General features: G+C 35.2%; 1 protein-coding gene across 1 annotated transcript in view; it reads left to right on the top strand.

Annotated features, from left to right (window-relative positions):
- The window catches only part of LOC120532913 (receptor-type tyrosine-protein phosphatase delta-like), a 468,738-nt gene that overhangs the window by 286,228 nt on the left and 157,259 nt on the right, over nt 1–25,251 (top strand). The window contains 6 exon segments of the mRNA XM_039759401.1: nt 17,261–17,449; nt 18,616–18,624; nt 19,386–19,403; nt 21,055–21,165; nt 22,338–22,349; nt 24,473–24,742. Coding sequence (XP_039615335.1) covers nt 17,261–17,449; nt 18,616–18,624; nt 19,386–19,403; nt 21,055–21,165; nt 22,338–22,349; nt 24,473–24,742 — 609 coding nt within the window.

The following is a 25,251-nucleotide window of genomic DNA, read 5'->3' as shown; positions in this document are numbered from 1 at the left end:
TTTTCTTGCTTGCTTTCCTCTCAATTTTCATCTCCTGATGGGATATTATGTGAACCTCCACCTTTGTTTTATTCATCTCCTGACTTCTTCACCTGAACACCGGTGTTCACCTGTATCAGTGAGCTAAATGCCTCTCGGAGACGCAAACACATCCTCCGCCATGGAAGAACAGCCAGTTTTGCTGTGAAACAACACCGACTCATGTCCCAGAGCTTGGATTCCCGATGCCTGCGAGTTGTCTATGACCCATTTTCTCCTGCACAGGACTCCATCCCTGGTCCATGGGTGCCGGATACCGGATTTAATTTCCCCATCTCAAGGCAGCATCTCTCTTCCTTGGTGTGCTCTCGGGGAGTAAACGCTGCTAATCTTCGTACACTCACCCGTGCACGTCCCACAGCAAGCTGCTGTCTTGAACATGAGATTAGTGTCTAATAAAACTTTTATTCTGCCAATCTCATTATCACAAATAAACTGGATTTCTTTTTCATCACTGAGACCTGGATTGTAAATGGTGACTCTTCATGTTTTACTGACTTGGTACCATCAGGTTATTGATTGTTAAACTCTCCTCGGCTGACTTGTCGTGGTGCGGGCATTGCCACTGTTTTTAAAAGAATGTTCTTGTGTCAGAGCCTTACAAGGGGTCCGTTTAGTAGCTTCGAACTGCAACTTTTCGAAGTGTGCAGCTCCTCCTCTTTGTTGTTTGCTGTGGTTTATAGACCTCCTGTAATTAATGATATCTTAATTTCTGAATTCTCTGATCTCCTGGCTGATATTACCCTCTCCCATGATAAAGTATTTATTGTTGGTGATTTTAACATACACGTTTGTTGTCCCCTTGATCTCGTTCTTGCATGTGATATTTCAGTTAATAACATACTTATGTGATGTTTCTTTTACTGATCACTTTTCTATAATGGTGAATTTGAATATTACTGTTGATGTTACTACTACTAGTTGTGCTCCACGCTGTTCTCACTTTTTAAATTCTTATATTATCTCAGATTTTAAAACCATATTCTCTAGTCTTGATGGACATGTTCAATATGAATTTAATTCTTCCTGTAAAACGGTTTTAGACTCAATTGCTCCGCTTAGGATATGCTGTAATAAGGGAAGACCTGCTCCCTGGCTAAATGAAACTATACGACCTATCGAACTGCGGAACACCTTTGGAAAAAAGATGGACTGATTGTTTCTAAACAGATTTTTAGGACTTCTCTATTCAACTTCCAGGTTGCAGTTAAGAAAGCCAAACATGATTTCTTCTCTGATTTAGTATCCAATCATTCTAAGAATTCTAGGGTCTTATTTAATTCAATTAATGCGGCCATTCACCCTCATTCTGTGACGGGATTAAATAGTACTGTTCGTTCATGTGAGCAGTTTCTTTCATTCTTTGTCAGTAAAATTGATACAATCCACTGTGGTATTGTTCCAACTGGCTATGAACTTCCTACTGTTAATCATGACATTGTCTTGGAATCTTTTGATCTTGTCTCACTTTCACAGTTAAAAAGTACCATTGACACCTTTAAACCTACTCTCAGTCCTCTTGATATTGTACCACCATGCCTCTTAGTGGAAGCCTTTCATGTTCTGGTTCCATCTTTACTAGCCATTATCAATGGTTCTATTAGTGAGGGGTTTGTGCCCTCATTTTTTAAACATGCTGCGGTGCATCCCCGTCTAAAAAAGGCAGAATTAGATCCTGCAGTTTTAGCCAATTTTCGCCTGATTTCCCAATTGCCATTTCTGGCTACAATATTAGAAAGAATTATTTATATTCAATTGGTTGATCACCTTAACTCCAATAATTTATTTGAGATCTACAAACCTGGCTTTAGATGTTATCATGGTGTTGAGACGGCCCTCCTGAAAGTATTCAGTGACATCTATATTATTATTGACTCAGGTGGCGCTGCAGTCCTTGTCCTCCTTGACCTGTCCGCTGCCTTTGACACTACTGACCATGAGATATTCCTGTTGCGGCTTGAACATCTTGTTGGGCTTAAATGGGCTGCTCTGGTTAACGTCATATCTAACTGGTAGACACTTTTCAGTTACTTTAAATTCCTCTTTTTCGTCTACTGCTCCTCTTAAATGTTGTGTTCCTCAGGGATCCATTTTGGGTCCTATTCTCTATATACCTTCACCCTATTGGAGCTATGTTTAGGAAATTTAACATTTCTTTTCACTGCTATGCTGATGATACACAGGTTTATATTCCCATCTGCAACTCTGCAATGAATCAATTGCACAACTGTCTTTCTGAACTAAGATCCTGGATGGCTAATAATTTTCTTGATCTGAATCAAACAGGTGCTTATAGTGGGTCCATCAGCTAAAGCTCAAATTGGTCTTGGACTTCTCAGCTCTTTCTCTGTCTTTTGCAAGTTCACAATCTTGGTGTTATCTTTGACAGTAACCTCTTTTTTGAGAAACTGATTAATTCTGTAGTTAAGAGTTGCTTTTTCTAGCTTCGTCTTTTAGGAAAAGTCAAGCCTTTTTTATCTTCTAGGGATCTTGAGAAAGTTACTCATGCTTTTATTTTTTTCTCGCCTTGATTACTGCAACTCGCTGTATTCTGGGATTAGCAAATACCTGATACGCAGGTTACAGCTGGTCCACAATGCTGCCGCCCGCTTTCTGGTTGGGGCAAGAAAGTCTGATTCTGTTTCTCCAATATTAGCTTCTTTACACTGGCTGCCTGTCAGTTTTCGAATTGATTTTAACATCTTATTGCTATTGCCTGTGGAACTCTTTACCTCATCACATAAAGGAGTCATCTACAATTGAACTGTTCAAAACAAGATTAAACACTCATTTTTATTCCCTTGCTTTCCGTGACCTTCAGTAATACTGATGGTTTCCTCATTGTGATTATGTAATCTTACTTCTGTTTATTATTTACAGTATTTTATTTATGTTCATTTATTTTATTTCTATTTATGTTAATTGTATGTTTTTTTTCTTTTTAACTGTAAAGCACTTTGGCCACAGCATTCCTATGTTGTTTTAAATGCGCTATATAAATAAATTGACATTGACATGATGTATGTAACATACAAAAAATATCATTTTTTAGTGGTGTATTCCTTTAAGAATGCATTGTGGTGTTTATTGTTCCACCTTCTGAATACAATGTACTGTAGTTTATGGTCATATAGGGACAACAAATTAAGTACAGCCCTTGTTTATAATGTAAAAAACTACATAAGCAAATGCTTCATTGTCCGTCCAAACATTACCATTAAACATTTGTGTATGTATTTTTTTACATTATACACAAAAAAATGTATTATTTGATTTCATCCAAGTTATTTTTACACCTCTTATTGGGTATAGGTAAATTATACATTAATCCCAATCAAATTTATAAACAGCTTGTCTTTTTTTTTTTTTGGTTTAGATAGATAGATAGATAGATAGATAGATAGATAGATAGATAGATACTTTATTAATCCCAAGGGGAAATTCACATGTACTTTATTACTATTGCATATCTTTAGAGGTCATTATGTGTTACCTAAATATGTCTTTTTTTAAAGAATACTCAGTTTGAACCTGCCAGCAGTATATTCATGCACGTCTCAGAAAAGCAAAGAAGAATGCACTGTATGATCTGCAGTCATTCAGCTTAATGGTTTTTTCCTGCCTTAGGTGCTTGTTTTCCAACAATTGCAGAAGGTTCCTCACCTTCAGTTTGTCTTCCTGCCTCAACACAAAGCAAGTTGTTTTTGATTCTCCACATTTAATGCAGCCCATGCATTGTTTTTTTTTTATATATTTTTTCTATTTTCAAAAATATGCTGTTACATGTTACCACATATTAATATAATTTTTAGAATGAAGGGAGTAACAAATGAGGAAAATCATTTGTTGTGTTGCTGGATTCCGTCTACTTTGGTAAATTAATTGTGCATTGATTTTAACATCAAAGCATTTGATTACAACTCTGTTGCAAAGATACACCCTTCACATAAACCCCCCTTTCCTGCTATTCAATACCACTCATTGATTCTTTCATTCTGTACAGATACAAGTATGTACAAGAATCAAAGCTACTGACACCTGGATCTTTTACCCTTTAGGTTTATTCATAAACAGTCCTGTTATTAAGAGGAAAATACAACGTGACATGCATAAGAACAAATTTGTATGCAACTCTCCAATTATGCTTGAGACGACAGCATACCTTTTATTCACAATCTTAGGATGATTGGAGAAATTTGGCTTTCCTTCAAAAGTACAGTTTGATAAATCAGTACTTATTTTTAGAATTTGACAGAGTTCAGATAAATGTGCATGCCATTAAATGTGTTTATATCTTGTTATTTTTCAAGGTTCCATGGTTATTTGTGTGTCTTTTTTGTGGTTATTAGCTTATTATGTGCAGAATTCTGAACAGGTCTTGAACATTAGCAAGAAGCAAATAGTAAGAAAAATGTTTTGTAATTAAGACATGTTTGCAGCATATTTTACTTAAAGTAATTCTTAATTACTCCATGTAGCAGCTTAGCTTTCAGGGGTTAGTGGCTGTGTATATCCGATAGGACATTTACAAATGACCCTTACATATTATGTAACAATCTGTGATTCCCTTGCAATTTTAATGGTGGAGAATATCATGATGCACTGGTGTCTCTCTACACCCAAGGAAAACAGTTTGACATCCAGTTCGGGCACTGTCATATTATTATCCTATGTGGATTTTGTCTAACATCCCAAACGTGTATGTTAGGTCATATATCAAATGACAGTTGTCGAGCTTGGGTAAAAAGAGACAGATGTGGCATGGGATTCAGACAGTAGAGACAGACAGCAGCAAAAATGCAAGATCTACTGTATTTCAGAAACAAGAATATCGCTAACATTGAGTTTCACCAATAAACTCTCAAGAGCAATTTGTAATTGGAGATATTATCAAAAAAAAAATTAAACAAAAACTAAGAGAAAATATGAGTGTACTATGTACTGGCTCTAATTAGGGCAGTCAGACCAAATAATTAAGAAGTGAGAATCAGGAGAAAGAACCAAGTCACATGGCTAACCAAGGGTTTAAACTGAACATGAAAGTCAAATGATAAACCAAAAATTGTGGTCAAAGGACAGTGACTCAAAATATGAGTAATTAAAGTTCAAAGTAAGTAGTATGCTAAATTTGGTCCAATCTCAGATACTTGGGAATAGTTTAGTATCTATCTATCTATCTATCTATCTATCTATCTATCTATCTATCTATCTATCTAGTGGAGCAACCTCTGTGCTTTATAGGAAATCCTCAAGGAATCAGACACAGCAACCCACCAAAAACAGGCGTGACTACCTAAAACAAAAAGGCTGTTGGAAAAAGACAATAAAAATATATAACTTCTAAATCATAGTACTAAACAAAATTCTCAGTTTCAGAATTTAATTCCTTGGGTGTTAAAAGCCTCAAAAGGATGCTAAGATTAATAATCCACCTTCAAGAAAACCCAAGAAAAAAACAAAAGGAAGCTCCATACATAACTGACAATTATAATAGACTGAGTATTAGAGAATAAGTAAGAATTAAAAATTTTAGCCAGCAATAGATAGTTGCCATCAAAACAAGAAGGTTGACTAGCTCAGTGGTTCTCAACCCGGGTGCCACGACACACTAAGGGTCCTTAGTAAACTTTCAGGAGTGCTGTAAGGTGACTGAAAATAATTTTAAAATAGCAGCAAAATTCCTAAATCACTAAAGATTAAGCTACAGCAGTGGTGTCAAATGTTATCTTTTTAAAGCAGACCATTTTGTCAGTATTCAGAACAGGATAGATACAGCATACAATGATTGTCAGTTTTCTTAACACCCCCTTTAAAGTGAGTTCATATATATATGAGGTGAGACACAAAAATAACTGGATTGGTAAAAAAAAATGTATTGATGAATTATAGCATTCTAAACATTGTCACCTTCTATATACTGCCCCTCCCGATCTCTACACTGCTTTATACATATCTTACATTGATTGATTGGGCTATTCACAGGATATACCTAGCCAGTCGGCAGCTTGAGAGGGTGTGTAAGAGTGGATATAGTTCAATGGTTTATGTCCTTTTGACCTCCAGACGGTTTTCCAGGAAAGCCCCAAGCCCAGTCTGGTTATTTTTGTGTCTCACCTCATAGATTGTATCCACATACAGTATACTATAATAGACCAGACAACATGCATCAGCCTGAGAACGAATACACAACATTATGAACTGGCATTCCGTTATCCAAATGAGCAGCATCAGAGCCAGCAGCAGGGGAGCCTATAAAAATGGTAAGCCTGCCAAAGGTGTGACTGTCTCATGAAGGGTATGGTAGCTCGACTTTCACAGGCCGATGTTGCAAACCCTCTCACTTTTTAAAGCCGCACAGGTTTTTGCACTCCACAACCATCATGTTATTATCTGTCTGCTGCCTCTGGGAAAGCTTTCTTCTTTTCTGCTGACTTGATTGTTGTATGGGGAGAGAAAACGCATTGGCATTCCCACTCATGTTGAATGTGGCTATAGCTGATGGAAACACTCCAGTGCTGAATCTAGAGAACAAAGAAGTAGCTTCTGTAATTAATTTACTGACTAATTCTGTTCAGTCACCCAATTAAAGGTGTGATTTTGCTTGACTTCTCATCGCATCCATAATTGCTAACATGATACAACACCCTACTACTAGTGAGTAATTTTTCATTTTTAAAGTTTCTTTTGATTTTGTATTTTTAGAGCTATTTAATTATTGTATACCTAAACTAAAGAACAATACATAAGTCAAGTGAATGTTGAGCATTTTATGTTAATATCAAAAATATCTGCAGTTATAAAGTCTATGGCTAAACAGCTAATAATAATAATTTCCTAATTTCCTAAAAATAATTTGTGTTTTGTTGTATTAAAGAAATTCACTAAAAATACATTTTCTTTAATCAAACATAAGACTGTGAACTATTAATTCTGTATTATGCTTAAAAAACATATCAGTGTAGCAGCATTAGAGGCAAGTAAGCTTTTGCTAATAAACAGAAAAAAGCACCTTTATCAAAATATCATGGCGTGTATAGGGTGGGTACTCATATGTTATGGTGGTACAGTGGGGGACCGCTAGGAAACAAAGGGTGAATATCACTGGTCTACACTGTTAAAAATAATAGTTCTGTACTGGCACTGTACGGTTCTTTACTAGATTGTTTGTTTTCTTATAGAATCATTGCTTGACAAAGCACCCTTTCATTTTGGAAAGCGTTCTTTGCATATGAAGTTGGTCATTTGTGCTTTGAAACCTGTCCAATATGTAGAAAGATACTTACATTTTTATGTACTGTAGGGTACCTATGGACACTTAACAGATTAAGAAAACCTGAGCTTAGCTTGTGTCAACGTATGCAGCAAGAGTCCTTTTATAATCATGAGCCATTGGTGCTTCACAAACCTGCTGTCATCTATTCATGGTTATTTATAAAGCCTGTTAAGGATCTAAATTAATAAAGGTTCTGTCTGGAACTTTCATAGTGATGGGTCTTTTGGGAACCAAAATGGTTCCCCATGGCATCGTTTTGAAAAACCACTCTGGTGCTTGTATGGCATGATAACTGAATAAAAACTTACTTGCCATTGGTTACTAAATCACATTATTTCTATGTTGTTTAACATCTTTAGACATTCAGTACTTATGTCTATATTTCCCTCAATTACTGTATATGACATATTTAATATCAGAAAGCTGAATTAAACGAATCTAAGGATCTAAATTCTATAGTTGCTAGTGCTGCTATTTCTTTAGAACCAACTGAGGACCAGACAGATGCATTTTTGTTCCATTAAGCATTATTCAAAAAATGACAATTAGTGGATGTGGGTCTGTTGAAATTCCAAAGTCCTCAAACAGCACAGTAAATTCAGATGTCTGAGCAGATATGGCCAAGGAGTACTAGTACTTGGTGCCACAACAATTACGTAAAATCCCCTCACAGGTAAATTTAATAGCAGCTGAGCTTTAAAAAGTGTATCCATTGTATAGTTTTCCATTTCTTTTGGTACATATGTGGCCCACATTAAAGAACAATACTTACATTTGTCTTACAAAGTTCAGAACTCTCATTCAGGATATTAATACTGTACTAGATTTTGTTTTTGTTTCTGTTCTATTATCTATGGTTTATAAAAACTGAAAAATTTCATGACAAAGTAGGCTTTTTCACCCTATGTTTTGAATGTCATGAACCATACAGTGTAAATAATAATGTGGAGTCACATATTAAGTAATCAGTTCCAATAATTTATTACAGTAGTCCATCAGATAATACAATATATGATCTGTCTGTGATTTTACTGGAGTCTGCAGTCAGGATGTACACATATGCAGCACTTCCACATGTGACCATTTTGACCTGCATTTAAATCATTGCTTCACTATGTTAATTTGCTAACTTTTAAGAGTAAGTTGTTGTAAACCAAACAGAAATAAGAAAACATACAATTAAACAGGAGCAGAGCTGTATCAATAAATATTCATGAATTCACTCTGTGAAAGGAATAATAAAGTCAAAACTGCATACTGAAGCAAAACACACGTGAAAAGAAAAACGGGAAAAATATAGCTGTAATGAGTAATTTCTGTTGTCAACAGAAAGTTACAACACAGGCTACATGAGTTGTGTTGATCTATGGCTTAAACCATGAATAGAGGAAGAGGGTAAAATTTGCTTTGAAACCTTAAAATTAGATTAGATTACATACATTTTAATAACACCAATGGGAAATGTTCAGGGTTCACCTGGCTTTCCTGATATGTTTGTTTAGGTGTTTTGAATCTTTCGAGCTCAAGTTGCTTCATCAGGAGACTGCAATGTAGAACAACACACTAACTTCTATGGACTGTCGTAGAACTTTTCCAGCAGCTTTCTGCATACATCAAAAGACTTCCGTCAACTTAGGAAGTACAATGTGCTCTGGCCCTTCTTATAGAGCGCCATTGTGCTGTCAGACCAGTCCAGTTTGTTGTGTATGTGAACCCCCAGGTTCTTGTATCTGTGCACCACTTCCACATTCTCCACCTGAATAATGATTGGTCTCGGACATAACTGACATAAATACTGTACATCCATACAGTACATATATACATAAAGATAAAAATAAATTTAGTCAATAGTTACAAATGTAGTCCAGTCTGTATTTCCCAGCAATATTCTGTGACCAAAAAGGGAATGGCAATCAGTGATTGCTGAAGTAAACATGAAATATATCTGTTTATGGGATGTTTCAGCATCCTGTCATATAAAAGCAGAAGAACACTTAGAAAACCAAAAAAGAACATGATATGGTTGTATTTATAAGTAAAAGTGTTATCTTTATATAAAGAGATTGAGGATGTACTAGAAGGAAGGGAAGTTGCTGTAATTTCATTTTACTTTGATTAAATGAGGCTTCATTTAGTCCATGTGTGTGACATTGTACCCGTGTAGAAAATTTATGTAGGACCATATGTTCCTGTTTAATCTCTCTTTCCTCATGTCTTTCGGCCTCAGTGGGAGCAAAGTAGGATATTGCATTACCTGTTAGAGCATGTGTAGGATCTGTTTACTTGAAAGCCATTTTTCCTGCTAAATGTCCACTGATGAATCTCCTTATTATCAATACATTGTTCCATTATTATGTAGCATGATTGATTGCAACCCGAGACCTTAATAGAGTCAAAGTGGTCTGGTATCTCTGTAAAAGTAGTTTAGCAAAGTCTATATTTAGAACGTTGGCTGTATTTGTGGTGTTTCCTGCTAATGCATTAAACTACTGAGATCATGTTTACAGGTCATTTTTGACTAAAAATATGAAAACAGTCAACAGTACTACACTATCAAGGTTGAAAACCACTGTACATAAGCTGATTGGTGCCCATGATGAGATACAGATGGAACAGCCTTCGGCTTTAAAACCTGCTTAATCCAATCCAGAATCCTATAAAGGGAACACATTGTCGGAAATGTATAAGGTCATGGTCGTTATATTTGAATTGTCTTAATATCACACTAGTGGGAAAGAGTTTTTAATACATTTTAGATAGTTTTGTTGCATATAAACGTACCGAAATCTTTTTTTTCTCCTGAGTAAAATAGCTACTTTGTATTCACCTTCACTGCTTTTAATTAGCAGTTAAATGTAAGTAGATGTTGCTTGCATTATTAGGAGCACATGAAGCATCACACACACACACAAACAAGAGTGCGTTATACGCTTCACAAATTACAAGTACACCTTAAACTAGCCTTTAACAGATAATTATAAAGTGACCAAACTAAATAGTTTTTGAAGGTCAGTGCTAATTAAAATTGCTGATGACTAATCAGAAACAGTACAATGTGAGTACGAGATTAATTTTGAAAATGCTTTGTAAAAATGTACCTGACATGTAATATTATGCTGTTTACCACAGAAGAAGAAAAGCAGAAAGTTGCTGCAGTATTGGAAAGTTCACAGCTACCTTTCGCCCACTGTGTCCTGCATGTTAGAGTGAGGAGGTGGCTGCGTCTCAACTCTTCAAACCACCAGGACGAAACATTTGCAACAAAAACACAGTGGCAGGGTTTTATCATGTTTTGCAGTTTGCATAGCAGTTTTGTAGGACACAACGAATGACTTGCAGTGCATTTTTCAAAATAATAAAAAGCAATTAGCATCTCATAGCTTACAAGCATAGAGATAAGCATTCCAATTAGAAAATTCATTATTTTTTAAGAACATTTTATATTGAATGCTGAGGTTTTTATTGCCAAATACCTGACAGCCAGATTGGAAACAAGCCATGACTGTCAGCATACAATGGCTTCAGCTGTTTGAATCTGTTGCATTGTGATGTTTCTCATGAAAATTTAATGAAGTGAGTGAATCAAAAAAAAGGTACTGTGCATGAGGAGGAGGGAAGGAATTTAATTACCCTTATTAAAAAGGGAATAGGAAGGCTTAGGGCACACTCAATCTTGTTAGTATGCGAAATGCATTATCTTTGTTGTGCATGTCTGTGTATGCAAAAAAAAGACTCTCACTGTCTTCTTAGCAAAAGGCAATGAAATGAAGGGTTATGCAAATGCACATAATTTTTTTTTTTAAATGTGCACTAGTCAAGACTTGTCATTTAGTGCGTAGGTGAAGCTTTCAGATGCTTGTAAGTACTCATTAGGGTTAAATATTCTGAATGAACCTATAGAAAGGGTAGATAATTTTCAGCTTTTTGACATTGGCTGTTTATATCAAGGAAAATGTTAGCTCAGTAAATGGGTTGCCTATCCTTGATTCAACTCTGCTAACATGTAGCCCAATTCTGTTCAGATCAAGCACTGATGTAACACTGTGCCTCATTCCCAGTGCAAATTGTTTAACAAGTAATTGAAAGTGTAGCTGCCAGAGTACACCTTATTATGATCCCCACAAAGCCTCCTCTGTTACAAAGTCTACACATATAATGGTATTTTTTTTATTTTTGTGGCAAATAAGATGTCCTTATTATGTCAACATTGCTACATTTGTGTATTGATGGCAGAAGCTATTTCAAGTACAGTTTCAGGCCTATGTTTGAGCTGAAAAACCAGTTCCAATAGGAAGCTTCAACAAGTCGTGCTGCAGAGTGTTATCGAGATACAGAATGGCAGTGTGTTTCTTTTAGGAGACACAACCTTTATTACAAGAGAACCTCAATATTACAAACCCATGCATTCATTGCTTTTTTTCCATTCATTTTGAATTTGGTTTTTAATGTTGAAACAAGCAGTCAACCATTTTCTGAACCATTTAATCAACTTTATAGTGCTTTGGGCAGTTGAGGTCTATCCTGGCAATAAGGTGCAAAGCAAAATTCAATCCGTTTGTCCATTACAAAGAAACTGCATTTCCTTTTTCTGAAGAGAGAAGAACCACAGTACCTGGAGAAAAAAAAAATTCATCCTTTGGGAGAACATGCATACTCCAAATGGACAGTGATCATACCAGGATTTGTATCATCTCCTCAAATTTTGAGGAAGTGGCACTAATTGCTGAACCACTCTGCTGTCCAAAAATATTGATAGTATCCACATAACACAAAATTTGCAAACTTCCTTGATCTACTTCAAGTTTGTAGGGTGTCAGAGCCTGCCTCTTGGAGGCCCGTGGATAAGGCACTAGTCAACCCCAGCAGACCTTTTGGATAAGTCACTAGTCAATCTCAGGGTCAAACATTCTTCGATCTTCAAAAATGGCAGTCATGGAGCCCAGAAGAGAATATAGAACATTTCTTTATTTGCACAGAATTACAAATGTCTCAGTCCATGGAATGAGCAATCAATTAAACAATTCATCTGATATTATAGATTTTTCTAATTACATCACCTTATCTAATACATCACTTCATCTGTCTCTTAATATACAGATCTTTATTACCTCCTCCAGTCATCTAAAGTAACCAGTCATTTTTTGACTCATGTCAAGTCTTCCATTATTTGGAACACTACTTCATTATGATGGTGTTTTGCGGATTCCCCTAATAATCTTTGTGCCATATCATAGGTGGGGTGTTTGGGCTTTCCCATCAGATTATCCACACTTTTTGGAGGGGTGTTTGTTATTCATTTTCTGTATTCTAACCTTGGAAAATGATGTTAGTAGCTTCTCTAAGACAATGCAAATACCTCTTGTGCTTTCATCCTTAAGTTACATTTAATCTTTTTCCTTGTGTTTATTAATTTATTTTGTTATGGCTTCATATACACATATATACTTGTAATAAATTGTAAAAGATTATTATATATTAACTAAAAATTCCACATATTCAGGCACAATCACACTCTTTCAAAGCCATTTAGAATAACCAGTTAGCAGTGAGTTCAGTGCATGACTGAGACAAAGAAATATACATACAAATAGCACTTCTAAAAATCTTGTGTTTACTTGTGATATTTCAGTTGTGAATATGAAGTGCCTTTTATATTTGAGACAGATATTTAAACTTGTGAATTATCTAGTACTAATCACCTTAACTGTTACCACAATGCCAGCTGGTTGTTGAAGGAAAGCCTTATGGCTTAATATTGGGACTTGTAACATCTTTTGTTTTGTACTTTCTTGCTGCAAAAAAATTTCCTCTGGGATTATAAAGTCTACCAAACCTAATCTAAATCTTTACTTTTTTGTTTTAATGTCTTAACATCATGAGGCACAAAGTCAAATTCTATCAGAAAATGACTGTTGCTTTAAATCATACAATATATAGTATATGTAAAAAGATATGAGATTCTCTGGTCATACAATTCATCTTAGCTAGAACCAGAGAGAAGTCGGAATTTGTGATAGTTTTCAGTGAAACAGACCCAAGGAAATCAGATTTAAGAAGTGAGGAGTTAGATTTAACTGATGTTGAAATTGCAAACAATGGATTAAGATTTAAAATGTTACTTTTTGAGAGACAGGGGTCCACCCACCCTGGTCAGTGTATAGTTTGCACCATTTTTTAGTTTCCATATCAATATACCCTAAAAATATTCATGTTAGGTTACTTACAGACTACAAATTTTGCTTGTGAAAAATAATGAGAGTATTGAGTATGCTCTGTCATACACTGTTTGGAGTCCCATTGAAGCATCTGGCTCAGATTTCTCGTAGACAAATTCATGGAGTCACAGATATTCTCAATGACAAGTTTCTAATGTTGTAAGACTTCGGTCATGACTTTTTAAATCTTGATTTACATCTTTAACATTTAAGTGCTCTGATGGAATTTGAATGGATTGTTGCTTGTAGTTAAGTGTAACAGAATGCATGAACAGGCTAGACAGTTCTAGGTCAGTGACAGTGAAAAATAAAGATAGTGATGTGTTTGAGTGTCCTTAGTTTCAGATAGGGGGTCGCTTCTGAGATAAGTATAATAAATTGGTAATTAAGAATATTTATAAGTAGTTAAACCTGATTTTTTATACAATTTACAAAACTGTAATTCACTCTGTAGTTGGTGAATTAGGTTTAAACTGAAGGAATGATGCTTGCAAGGCTGAAAGCCTGTATTGAATGCCATCAATTGGTCGCACATACTCTTCAAATATTTTTCTCCTACTTGAATGGAAATAAGGATTGTAGATGTTGGGATATGTCCCCTGTAAAATTCCAGCAGCAACTTGGATCATTTTCTGATAGTTGGAGAAACTTTGTCATTGTAGTACTAGCATAGCGTAACATGACATTCTTTAACTTGCGTAATCTTATACAGGGTCATGGAGGTCCAAAGCCTATCCTGAAAGCACTGAGCTCAAAGTGGAAACCCTGGTTGGAGCTTTAATAGTAGTTTTTTTTTTTTATTATTCTATTTTTATGTAAACATCATTGCATTGCTTAGTCTTGGAATAGTAATTAAAGTCTGAGACAGCAACTACTTGTTACCTTGCTTTATCTTTGTTGTCAAAAACGTTTCTTCCTGATTTTCATTAAAAACCTTTTTTTTTTTAGTTGATGTCCAGTTCTTTTTTTTCTTTGTCCTTCGTCTCCACTCATAAATAGCCTGTGATATGTAGCCTACAATTTACAGTTTGGCATTTGTTCTTTTCATAAAAACAGCCTTAGAGTTGCTTCATTTCATGTTTTATCCATTTTACACACAGCTGCAGACTTCTCCAGTATGCACTGGGGAATACAACAGGTTGAGGACTAAATCATCAGTAATTAACAGTTCTGAGGTCTGTAAATTAGATATCACTCCATCCTCAAATGTGCCTTCATATCCTGTCTGAGAAAATCATGAATGAGAGAGTAGATGAAGCACATCTGCCATGCAGTCGTACATCCGATTTAAATCTGTTTGAACCAATGCCAAGAATGTAGGCTCAGTTTTACTGTTATAAAACTACTGACCAAGTGGCAATGACAGTTAGAAACAATAAGTTTATTTTTAGGAGTAATCTGTACAAATTTTGCAAAACATTATATTGTTACAAAATGTGTGCATTCTCTTTGGATGCTTCAGTGGTCACCTAATGAAAAAAATGTTGTTTAGTAGTCTCTTATCTTAGTAGTTGACAGATTTTATTATATTGTAGTTCTTGTTGTTAGAATTTTTTTCATAATTTTTCATAGTTTTGAATGCACCATGGGTATGAAGTGTTGACAAGCAATGTGGTACACATCTGTGTGGCACATGATGGTGGTGCAGTGAAGCATGTGAACATGACACCTTTTTGTAGTAAGAATTTATAAAATTAATGCTTCTAGTTTTTGCTTTGTGCTTTGAGAATGAAGTTTTGTTCAGATTTAGGATTAGAATTTAGAAGTTTTGTTCAGTTAGTATTTTGATATTGATAGAAAATCATATAATTCCCACTGTAACCTTCACCAGAAAAAGCAGTAAAGAAAATGAAATGAGATGAGATCATACGACTTCCTTTGTATCAGGGCCTCCTGCTTATACAGAACCATCCATTTTTCTTTCCCTCAAAGATAGAACATTACTTATCTATGTTGAGTTCAGAGAAAAATTCTGTCCAACTGGACCTCTCAAGTAACTTAAATCGAATATAAAACTTTTTTTGTACATTTGGAGTAAGTTTTTTGCAAAAAAAAGTTGGGTTATTGTTTATTTTCACATGTTCATACTTTTGTTTTGTAGTCCAAATGCAATATTTAATGGAGAAAGTTTGAGGAAGTGAAGTGAAATTATTTTATTGTCCAGAAGAACATAATAACTAATGAGCCAGCCACTAGATTCTGTGGTTAGTGATCTTTTAGAGGGACTAATAATTATAAAAAAAGTCTAAATTAGTGTAAGCAGTCCTAATTTTCCTAAGAAACATAATGATTTACTTCATGAGGTAGAAGCATGTAATAAACAACAACAGTTATGTCAGATGTTAGAAATATTAAAATGTTTGTTTCAATATAAATGTTTGATGTCAAAATATTCTTGATTGTAATAGAAATTTGTCATTTTTCACCATCTGACAGAGGTCAATAGAGGGCTAGATCAAAAGGGGTAAAGAATCAAAATCAAAAATAACGTGGTATTTATAATCACTGCACTTGAAATAGTCTAAAACTATACCCCACATGTTTATGTTTGAAATTTGTCATTATTATTAGAGGGCTAGGACTGCTGGTATATTATCAGAAATTAAAAATATTATCATATTCGTGATCAGTATCCTCGCAATAAAATAACACTCTGTATGTCAATATGACTAATCCCTATTTATCTTTTTTTAATTCTGACTACGGGGTGAACCTCTAGGGTTGGTTGATGTGGCATGCTCTGTTTGAAATCCTTCTGATCGTTTTTGCATAAGACACCTATTAGTTTACTCTTTATCATAAAAGTGCAATTTCCTGCACAAAATATAGACCAGCAATGGCCTAAAAGTTAAGGACAAACTTCAAAAAGCTTGATGTGTTTCATAACTAGACATCAAGACAATTCAAACGATATTTCACTGGTGAGTCAGGAAACACTGCACAAAAAAAAAAAAAAACTGAAATGATTTGAAAGCATTCGTAAGTAATTCTTCTGAACATAGTGCTCATAATATCAAAGTCAGTGAAAGTGAAGATGGGAGAGGACTTTCACAATACTTGCATTTGGACCAATCACCTTAAACCTTGAAAATGCTACTTTACCTATCTCTTGGAAAGACCTTTTACAAATGGAAGTAAATAAAATAAATCATCCACATTAACAATGATTCTGATATGTTAACAGTATTTTCAGGTATTAAATATTCATTTTCCCAATTTGGCATACAGAAATGCAAATGCCTCTATTTTATTTTACCTTACCCAACTGAAATCGAAAGAAAACCCATTTTCAGGGCTGTTTAAACAGCTAACAGACATAGCTACAAATTTCAAGTGCAAAAGAAAAAAACAGGACTCTCAATCATTTTCAGCAGCAGTGAAATACTCAGTTTAATAAATTATGTCTTCAAAGAGCACCTCTGGGACCAAGCTAAAAAATACACCTCATAAAAAGCAGCATTCCTATTAATAATGTATGTATGGATCAGTAAAAATGGTCTCCTGGGAGTGCTAATGTTTAAAGAACATAATGAGCAAAGTAACATTAGTATAAGTAGTGCGGGTCCTGTTAGCTATCACGTCTTTGTTTGGCTTACGAGATGAAAATCACATCCTGAAGCAAATTTTTTTTATAATGCAAAATGTAGCTGCAAGGACGCCGATTCCGAGTGTTTCATCTTAAAATGACAAATAAAAACCTTTTTTTTTGCACTTCTCTCTGTGTTTTTTTCAGAGGACCAGCTCACTCATGGTTTTCCCACCATAGACATGGGCCCCCAGTTGAAAGTGGTGGAGCGCACTCGCACAGCCACCATGCTTTGTGCTGCCAGTGGAAACCCTGACCCAGAAATAACATGGTTCAAAGACTTCCTGCCTGTTGACACGAGCAACAACAATGGTCGTATCAAGCAGTTAAGATCAGGTAGGGTCTTGTTATGGTTCTCCTTTACTGCTAAAATTGTCGCTCTTCTCTTCCTTTTTTATTTAATGTGTAGGTGAATGATCTTGTTTCTACTCCTTTTTTTTCAGTGTATAAGCTGGTCTGTGTCGTCTTTGTCTCTGATGTTGTCATGGCCTGTGTTCCAGTGTCTGTCTGTTTGTCTGTCCTCTGTGTATGCAGCTTCTGTTTTCTCCACATTACTCACTGCTGTGACTGTATTTTTTTTACTGATTTTTTTCTTTAACTGCTTTTTCGCAGTAATAGACGGATCCATTTTCTCGTTTTTCTTTCTTTTCCCTTTCTTTTTTTGCATTTAATTTATTTCAAATGCTTGTTAATTTTCCTCATTGGGCATCATTCAGAACTTGCAAAGGAGTATCAGTTGTTTTTGATAATTTCGGACCCCAAAAAAAAAAGAAAGTGGAATAAATCAAATACTATTTCTGTTTTGAGGTCTTTCAATCATTTTAATCCAATTAGTGCGAGACATTTGGAACGTAAAGCTTGTCTTCTCACTAATACATGACACCATACTTTTTCCTAAACTAATTTAGAGAAAATCATCTTGGTGATAAAAACGGAAGTGCTTTTTACCAGTGAAGCATATTTTCGAAGCAAAGTTGCCACAGTAGTGTGTGAGATAACTGCGCAGTAGCTTTCCCAATCCTTGATTTCTGTCTGGATCTAAAGCCCACAAACCCTGCTTTTGATGTAGACTCCAGCTTTTGCTTCTCTTTGCCCATGGCGTTTCCCTTGAATCCTACCTCCCACCCCAATCCCAGTTTTATCTTTTTGGCTTTATGAAGTTATTCCAGTATCTTTTTCTGTAAATGCAGTGCCCATCCTAGCTTGATTGCCTGTAAGAAGCTTTTTATCTTGGCACTGGTAATGATGATCATTTTGTAGAAGCTACGATGTTGAATCACCTGTCCTGTGATGTTAAGTCGTCTTGTTAACTTGCCTTTTGCTTGTTGTCAGCAGAAATGTGTAAAAAAAATCTTTTTTTAATGTAGCTTAATTTTTTATTCACCTGTGAAGTAGAACTATATAATATATAAAGCTTTAATTCTGAAAACTTTGTGCCAAATTCTAAGGAATATAATAATATTTTTATGCTGTTTTTCTTCTCTCCGTATATAAATCTCCAGAATCCTTTGGTAAGTGCTTAGTTCTGAAGCGCACTTCACCCCCCACTAATTTCCATATTCAAACTATTATTAAAATGCATGGCATGCATTTTACTAACAGTTAGTGTAGTCACCAGATATCCGTAGTGGCACACACTCCCACACAATTTGTTGTCGTACCAGTCATAGAAACACCTGTCTAAAGCACACAAGTGTCACTTAGAAGTAGCTCACTAGATGCCATATTCCCACCCAAACTGCAGTCCTTACTTCCTACCTTCCTCCAGTGTACAGTATTTTACATATCTGCCTCTCTCTCTCTCTCTATATATATATATATATTGATGTCTTTGTATTTATACTGCACAGTTTATACATTACCAGTGTTTAAAACCTATTGATTGAAATATATATATGTACAGTATATATATTTTGTTTTAAGAAGCTTGATTTATCACTGTTAATTAAAAGGTTTACGATGTAACTTATGATGTATTTATCCCTTATTGACCCACCACCTTTAGAAGTATTAGTAGTCTGGCACAGACAACCCCACCACTTTTTGACACTGCTCTTTTGGTACACTAATGTATGATCCTGTTTTACAAAAGTTAAAAAAATGCCTACAACAAAAATAAGAAAGAAAAAATACACATTTTTTTTCTTTTAGTACCTTTATTTACTTACTCTGTTAAATCTAATTTGATTCTTCTTCCAAAGGCCTAGCCTCCTTCTTCTCGTACTAACGCTTCTTCTTTCTAATCTTATTTGCATTCATATTATCCACCCAGGTGGTACACCAATAAGAGGTAAGAGTGCTGAACGAACGTTCACAGAATGACCTGATTCATTCTTGCTGTCTTCTCATCCTTCCCATCCCTGTCCTCTTACTGAAACAGAATTTTCTCAAGGCCTCATTTTCAGTTTATTCTTTTCTTTGTCCGTTCAGTTCTTACCCATTGACTCTCCATGTTCTGTCTGTCTTATTATTTCTTCTCCTTTTATTTCTGTTGGGTAATATTTTTGGGAGCTTTTTTCTTTTAATTTGAGATATGCTTATGGAAAAAAACAAAAAGCATATCTAATTCTTTCTTTTTTTTTTTTTTTTTTTTTTTTTTTTTGGCCATAGCCCAGTCACAGCGAATCATTTGTCCCTCTTTTTGTCAACTAAAACAACCACACTTTTTTCCCCTTAGCTGTTCTTGTTCAGGACCAATACCAAGGTGGTCTGGATAACAGGCAGACAAGCGGAAGACAACAAGGATTTTCTTGTGCCTCTTATAATTTTTACCTTACTCAAAGAAAGTCTTTCTGTCTGTGCCGACTTTTTTTTTCTTTCTTCTACTCATTGTCTTCTGCTTTCTTACAAACAGCCCCAAAGAACTACTTTTTAAAAATTATATAAAGTTCATGAGGTGCTGTTTTCTTTCTCCTTCTTCTTGAATTGAGAGCTGTTTTACTTTTTGATTGTTTTTGATTCTTCAGGGTATGAAAATGGAAAACTGATGTCTGAGGACGCACTCTTTTTGGTCTTTTTTCTTCTTTTTTTCTTGTTTCTTTCTTTTTGGCTCAAAATGAAAGTGTAATTGTGGCTCACAGTATTTTTCTTGGGTTTTACGACACCTTACCACTAATTTAATTGGTGGATTTTTATAGGTGTCTCCATGGGGCCTTTTTAGGCTCCAAGTACAATGGTCAGTTCCTTTCTTGTTGGCTTTGGCCATAATTTTGAATTTTGTCTGCTAATCCAATTTGCATTTTATTTTCAGCTAAGGGTTATCTTAAAGGTTGTAAGTTTGCACCAGAAAACATTTCTTGCTCTTGGAAGAGAAAAAAAAAAATCTGCATGTGCAAAGAGTTTTGTAACTTCCAGTAGAATTTTGGTATTACTTATTTGACTAATCAAATTTCTTTTTTTCCTTCTTAAATTCTAGCAGCTTTTTATTTTTGTATTTGCTGCATTTTTTTTTGCATTTATCAAAAGGTAAAATCACATTCCCAGAAAAACTACCTACTTTCATTTATTTTGATCTATTCCCCAACCTTTACTCTGCTTTAAATTGTTAACCTGTTTTGTTTAATTTAAAAGTCATGCTTCCTTGAGGCAACCTCACTCATCTTCATATGAATCAATCAAGTAAAGTGTATTAACTAGCAGGGATGTGAGTCAAAATATAGTAATGTTAAGTAAACTTAGATTTGTTGGGGTTTCACTTTTTGCCTTATCTTATGAAGTTGGTTTGTAATGCAAATGCAAAGTAACCGTAATTTTCTTAGGTTTGATCGTTTTCTGTCTTGTGCAAGAAGAATCTAAAACTTAACAAATAGTGGAGCAGCAAGGGAGAAGACCTTCGCTTGCATGGGCAATCAGAAAATGTCAGAGGTGTATGATCAGCACATTAGCGTACTAAGCTTAGCCCTCTAACTTGTATTTCTTGCCCATCCATTTCATTCCTGCAGGTGCCCTCCAAATTGAGCAGAGTGAAGAGTCTGACCAGGGAAAATATGAATGTGTTGCAACCAACAGTGCAGGCACACGCTATTCTTCTCCTGCCAATCTTTATGTCAGAGGTAGGAACAACCTAAGCCCCCGACAGCCACCCCTCTCACTTGCAGGATACTGATAGCAGAGAGACATTTTCGTAAGGGGCTGCTGGGGTAGATTGCTTTCTTTCTTTGTTTTTCTCTTTTGTTGTAAGTAAATGTAGCATAAGATGGTAGAACTCAAGTGCTTCCAAAAAATTATGCAGAGTAATAAAACATTTTCTAGAGTGTGCTATTTCCAGTCACATGATGTTTGTAAGTATATATTTTTATCTACATCCTTGCATTGATTTTGAATTTTAATGCTTTTTGTTTGGTTTAATTATGCTTCTGTTTTAACTCTTTTCTAATTTAATTGCTTGGCGTGCTACTAATTCTCTACCTCCTGGTTCTGGGGCTGGGACTTGCGGAACTCTTAAATACCCAAATTCTATTTTAAAAATGACCTAAATTTTCAGTTTTATTTCTCTATTTGTTTTTGTGTTCTCTACAGTGTGTGTGTGTGTGTGTGAATTTTGGTGAGGATTCTGCCAAATATTTCTCACCCATTACTTTAGAAGTAATTGGTCTAAGCTGCCCAGAAATACAACTCCTTTCTCTTTTCCCCCAAGAGGAGAATTATTTTTGACCTATACAGATATTACTAAACATGTATATTACTTTTTTCTTTTTATATATATATATCTTCAAAACCTTTTAATTTAGATGTAAATATGATTTGATTTTTCAAACACTTGCAGCATTTTAAGTACATTTCTACAGAATGAATGACTCCTTGCGTAGCTTATGGCATGATTTTGAAATTTAATTAATTGGTTTCATCTATAATTATTCCTTATTTTAAACTTGCATTAGATTTTCATGATTTTCATGCTTATACAATATTTATAGGTCCGTGGTTGTTTTACTTAAGATTGTAGGTGATTATAGGTAACTGTAAGGTTATCTTTATAATTCTGAAAATAAAAGGATCAACAATTTGAAATGATTTTAGTTAATGTTACTAAACCTCAGGTAACATCAGAGAAGTTATAGACTTTTCCTAGTGGAGGCAGGATGGCTTCAAAGAGAGCTAGTAAGGATGTTTCAAGTAGCAGTTGAAAGCCTTGATATGGCCTTTTTACTCTCTCTGTGTTTCCCTTGTTTTTCTCCTTTCCTCATTTCATTGTGTTCTGCATCAAACCCCCTACATCCCTCAGAGCTGCGAGAAGGTTGGTGTGTTTTTACTTTTTAACCACCTTACAAACAATATTAATATTAAACACATAATAAGAATACAAATGAAATGAATGTAGCTGCATTGCGTGGCCTTTTTTTTCGTTTTGTTTTGTTTTGGTTTGTTCCTCCTTCTTCTTTATTTTGGTTAATGTCACATTAATGTAGAGAATGTAATGGTCTTGCTTAAAATGTCTAGCTGTATTGGTTGTGCATGATGGGGGAGAATGTGCATTTTTGGGTGCATGGCAACCTGTATATGCACAAACTGTGGTCTGCTCTGTGTAATTTTCATCCTAAACCCCTTCCTCAGATGCTTCCCCACCCCACCCACTCACTGGTCCTCAACGGTTCAGTGTTCCTGCTTTGTCTCTTATTTTCCAAAGCTTGTTTCCTCTGGCAGTTACCACAAGCTGCCTGGTTGGAGCATGTTATCTGCCACCTCTTCTGGACTTGTGTTTTTGCTTATCCGCTTATTGAGGATTCTCTCTTTATGTTTTTCTTAAATTGCTCAGAATTTAGGTTCCCACCTTTTTTTTTGGAGGGGTGTGTGTTTTTTTTTTTATTTACTTTCTCCCTGCTTTTTAAGAGTGCTGAAAGGAACAATACCTACCCTGTCTTTTCATCTTTTGAACTTATTCTACCAGTCGGCCACTTTTAATAGTTGATTTTAACATTTTACTCTTTAGGCCAGTGGAAAGACGCACAGATCAACATAGGCAAAAAAAAAAAAATGACACACTGATTTCCTCTATTCTGCTCTAAAAGGATATATAAATGGCACACAATTCAAGCAGGAATACTGATCTTGTCCCCGTTTTTCTGTATTTCTGTCTGTTTAGAATAAATTAAGTTGATGGCATTGTGGTTTTTTCTGTTCAATGTCAATTCAGTGAAGTAGATGAATATTAGGGCTGCCCTTTAATTCAAACCTTCAGTGCTGTCGTTTGCCTCTGTTTTAAATTAGTTGTGTTGGATTTCATTAGAGCCTCCCCTCCCTTCCTCCTTCCCCACCTCCAAGCCCATTCAGCTTTCCGTGTTCAATTATGATGTTTTGCTCTCATAACGCAATGTTAATAAAAATGGTTAACCCCTGCTGTCCGGCCCTGTGACTCCCATGCTACAGCCAGGCTCCTTTTGTTGCTGTACCTCTTTATATTTTTCCTTTTTGTTTCTACCTGATTTAAACTATATATTTTATTGTTGTTTTCTTTCTTGTTTCCTTCCCAACTCTCCTAAGCATGGTTGTCCTTGAGAGTCAGCCATTTGCTTGTGTGCATGACAGAAACCCTTCCTTTTCTACCAGGCACTTGCCTTGTTTATTTTCATGTGCATATTTATATATATATGTGTGTGCATTTTTACATATGTACATGCATACATATATATTTATTGTATCTATTCAAGTATTATGTTTGTTTTCAGTGTTAGTGTGAGATCTTGGGGCTGCATCCACCCACCTTTTTGATTGAGTTTGAAAACAAATCGAGTTGCACTTTCCATGTACTATAGTTTGCTGTGTCTTCTCAGGGACTGTATGTGATGTGACAATGTGCTGTGGCACATTATTTCACATCAACTGGAAGTATGCAGCATTGAAGTTGGTTTCTCAACTCAACTCAAGCATGCTGTTGGTCCTCCAGTTCTTACTTCTGTGATGTTCACTTGATATATGTATATATCTTTGATATCTTTATTTGCATGGTGTTTGTGTATTGTTAGTCTGTAGCTAGTTTGTTGGGCCCTGTTAGGTCTGAATAGATTTTGGTGTGAATATTTTTTCATAAGCATCTAATTAATAATAATAATAATAATAATAATAACTAATTCTTTCTTAAACTCTGTAAAGCGCCTTGAGCATGGGAAAGGTGCTAATATAAATAAAATGTATTATTATTTTTATTATTAATTATACAGTTAATAAGTTGAAAATATATTTAATTCTTTAAAAATTAAATTCTTTAAAATAATAAATAAATTAACTTTAATGGTAATATTATAATGAATAATGTTAATATATTTTTTTAATATGGCTGTAAAAACAAAATTGCGATTACCTCCTGTCCCATTACCCCTCTCTCTTTGTAGATGTTGTTACCTTGTTTGTGTTTTGTTTCAGTGCGGCGTGTTCCACCTCGATTTTCTATCCCACCCACAAACCATGAGATAATGCCTGGTGGCAGTGTAAATATCACATGTGTGGCCGTGGGTTCACCGATGCCATATGTGAAATGGATGCTAGGCGCAGAAGACCTGACTCCTGAGGATGACATGCCAATAGGCAGAAATGTGCTGGAACTCACAGATGTCAGGCAGTCTGCAAATTACACATGCGTGGCCATGTCCACCCTCGGTGTTATAGAGGCTTTCTCTCAAATTACAGTGAAAGGTAAGGAGTTCGAAACAGGAGATGTAATTTGCTGGTCATTAAATTTATAGTAAACAGTAGCCATAAATTGTGAAATTATTTATTTGTGTTTTGCTGTACACAGAAATGCCTTCTTATCCTCAAGTTTACACATTCAGATTATACCTGATGGTAGTAGTAGTATCTGTAGTAGAGGTAAAAGTAGTAATAGCGATAATTGCCATGTGTATAGAATTCAGGAAACTCCTACTGTCATGTGTGACCAGCATGTAATATGTGGCCCCTTTCCAGCTTCTTGATAAATAAGAGTGTATTTAAATAAAGAACATAATTTTAATTAATAGCAAACTTAGTGTGATACTGATTAGAATTCAAGTACAGTTACATATTATTTGATATCTGACCTGTTACACAATCAATCAGAGTCGGTCAGAAGAGAGCAGGATGTTTCTAAGGCAGTAAAACGTTCAATAGGCTATGTTGTCACCAAAACCTAAAAATGAATTAAAAGTCATTTGAAAACTAACAGA

Source organism: Polypterus senegalus, chromosome 7 (assembly GCF_016835505.1).
Source record: "Polypterus senegalus isolate Bchr_013 chromosome 7, ASM1683550v1, whole genome shotgun sequence".
Classification (NCBI taxonomy): domain Eukaryota; kingdom Metazoa; phylum Chordata; class Cladistia; order Polypteriformes; family Polypteridae; genus Polypterus; species Polypterus senegalus.
The sequence above is the reverse complement of the archived record's forward strand: the minus strand, read 5'-3'. Positions and strand labels throughout refer to the sequence as shown.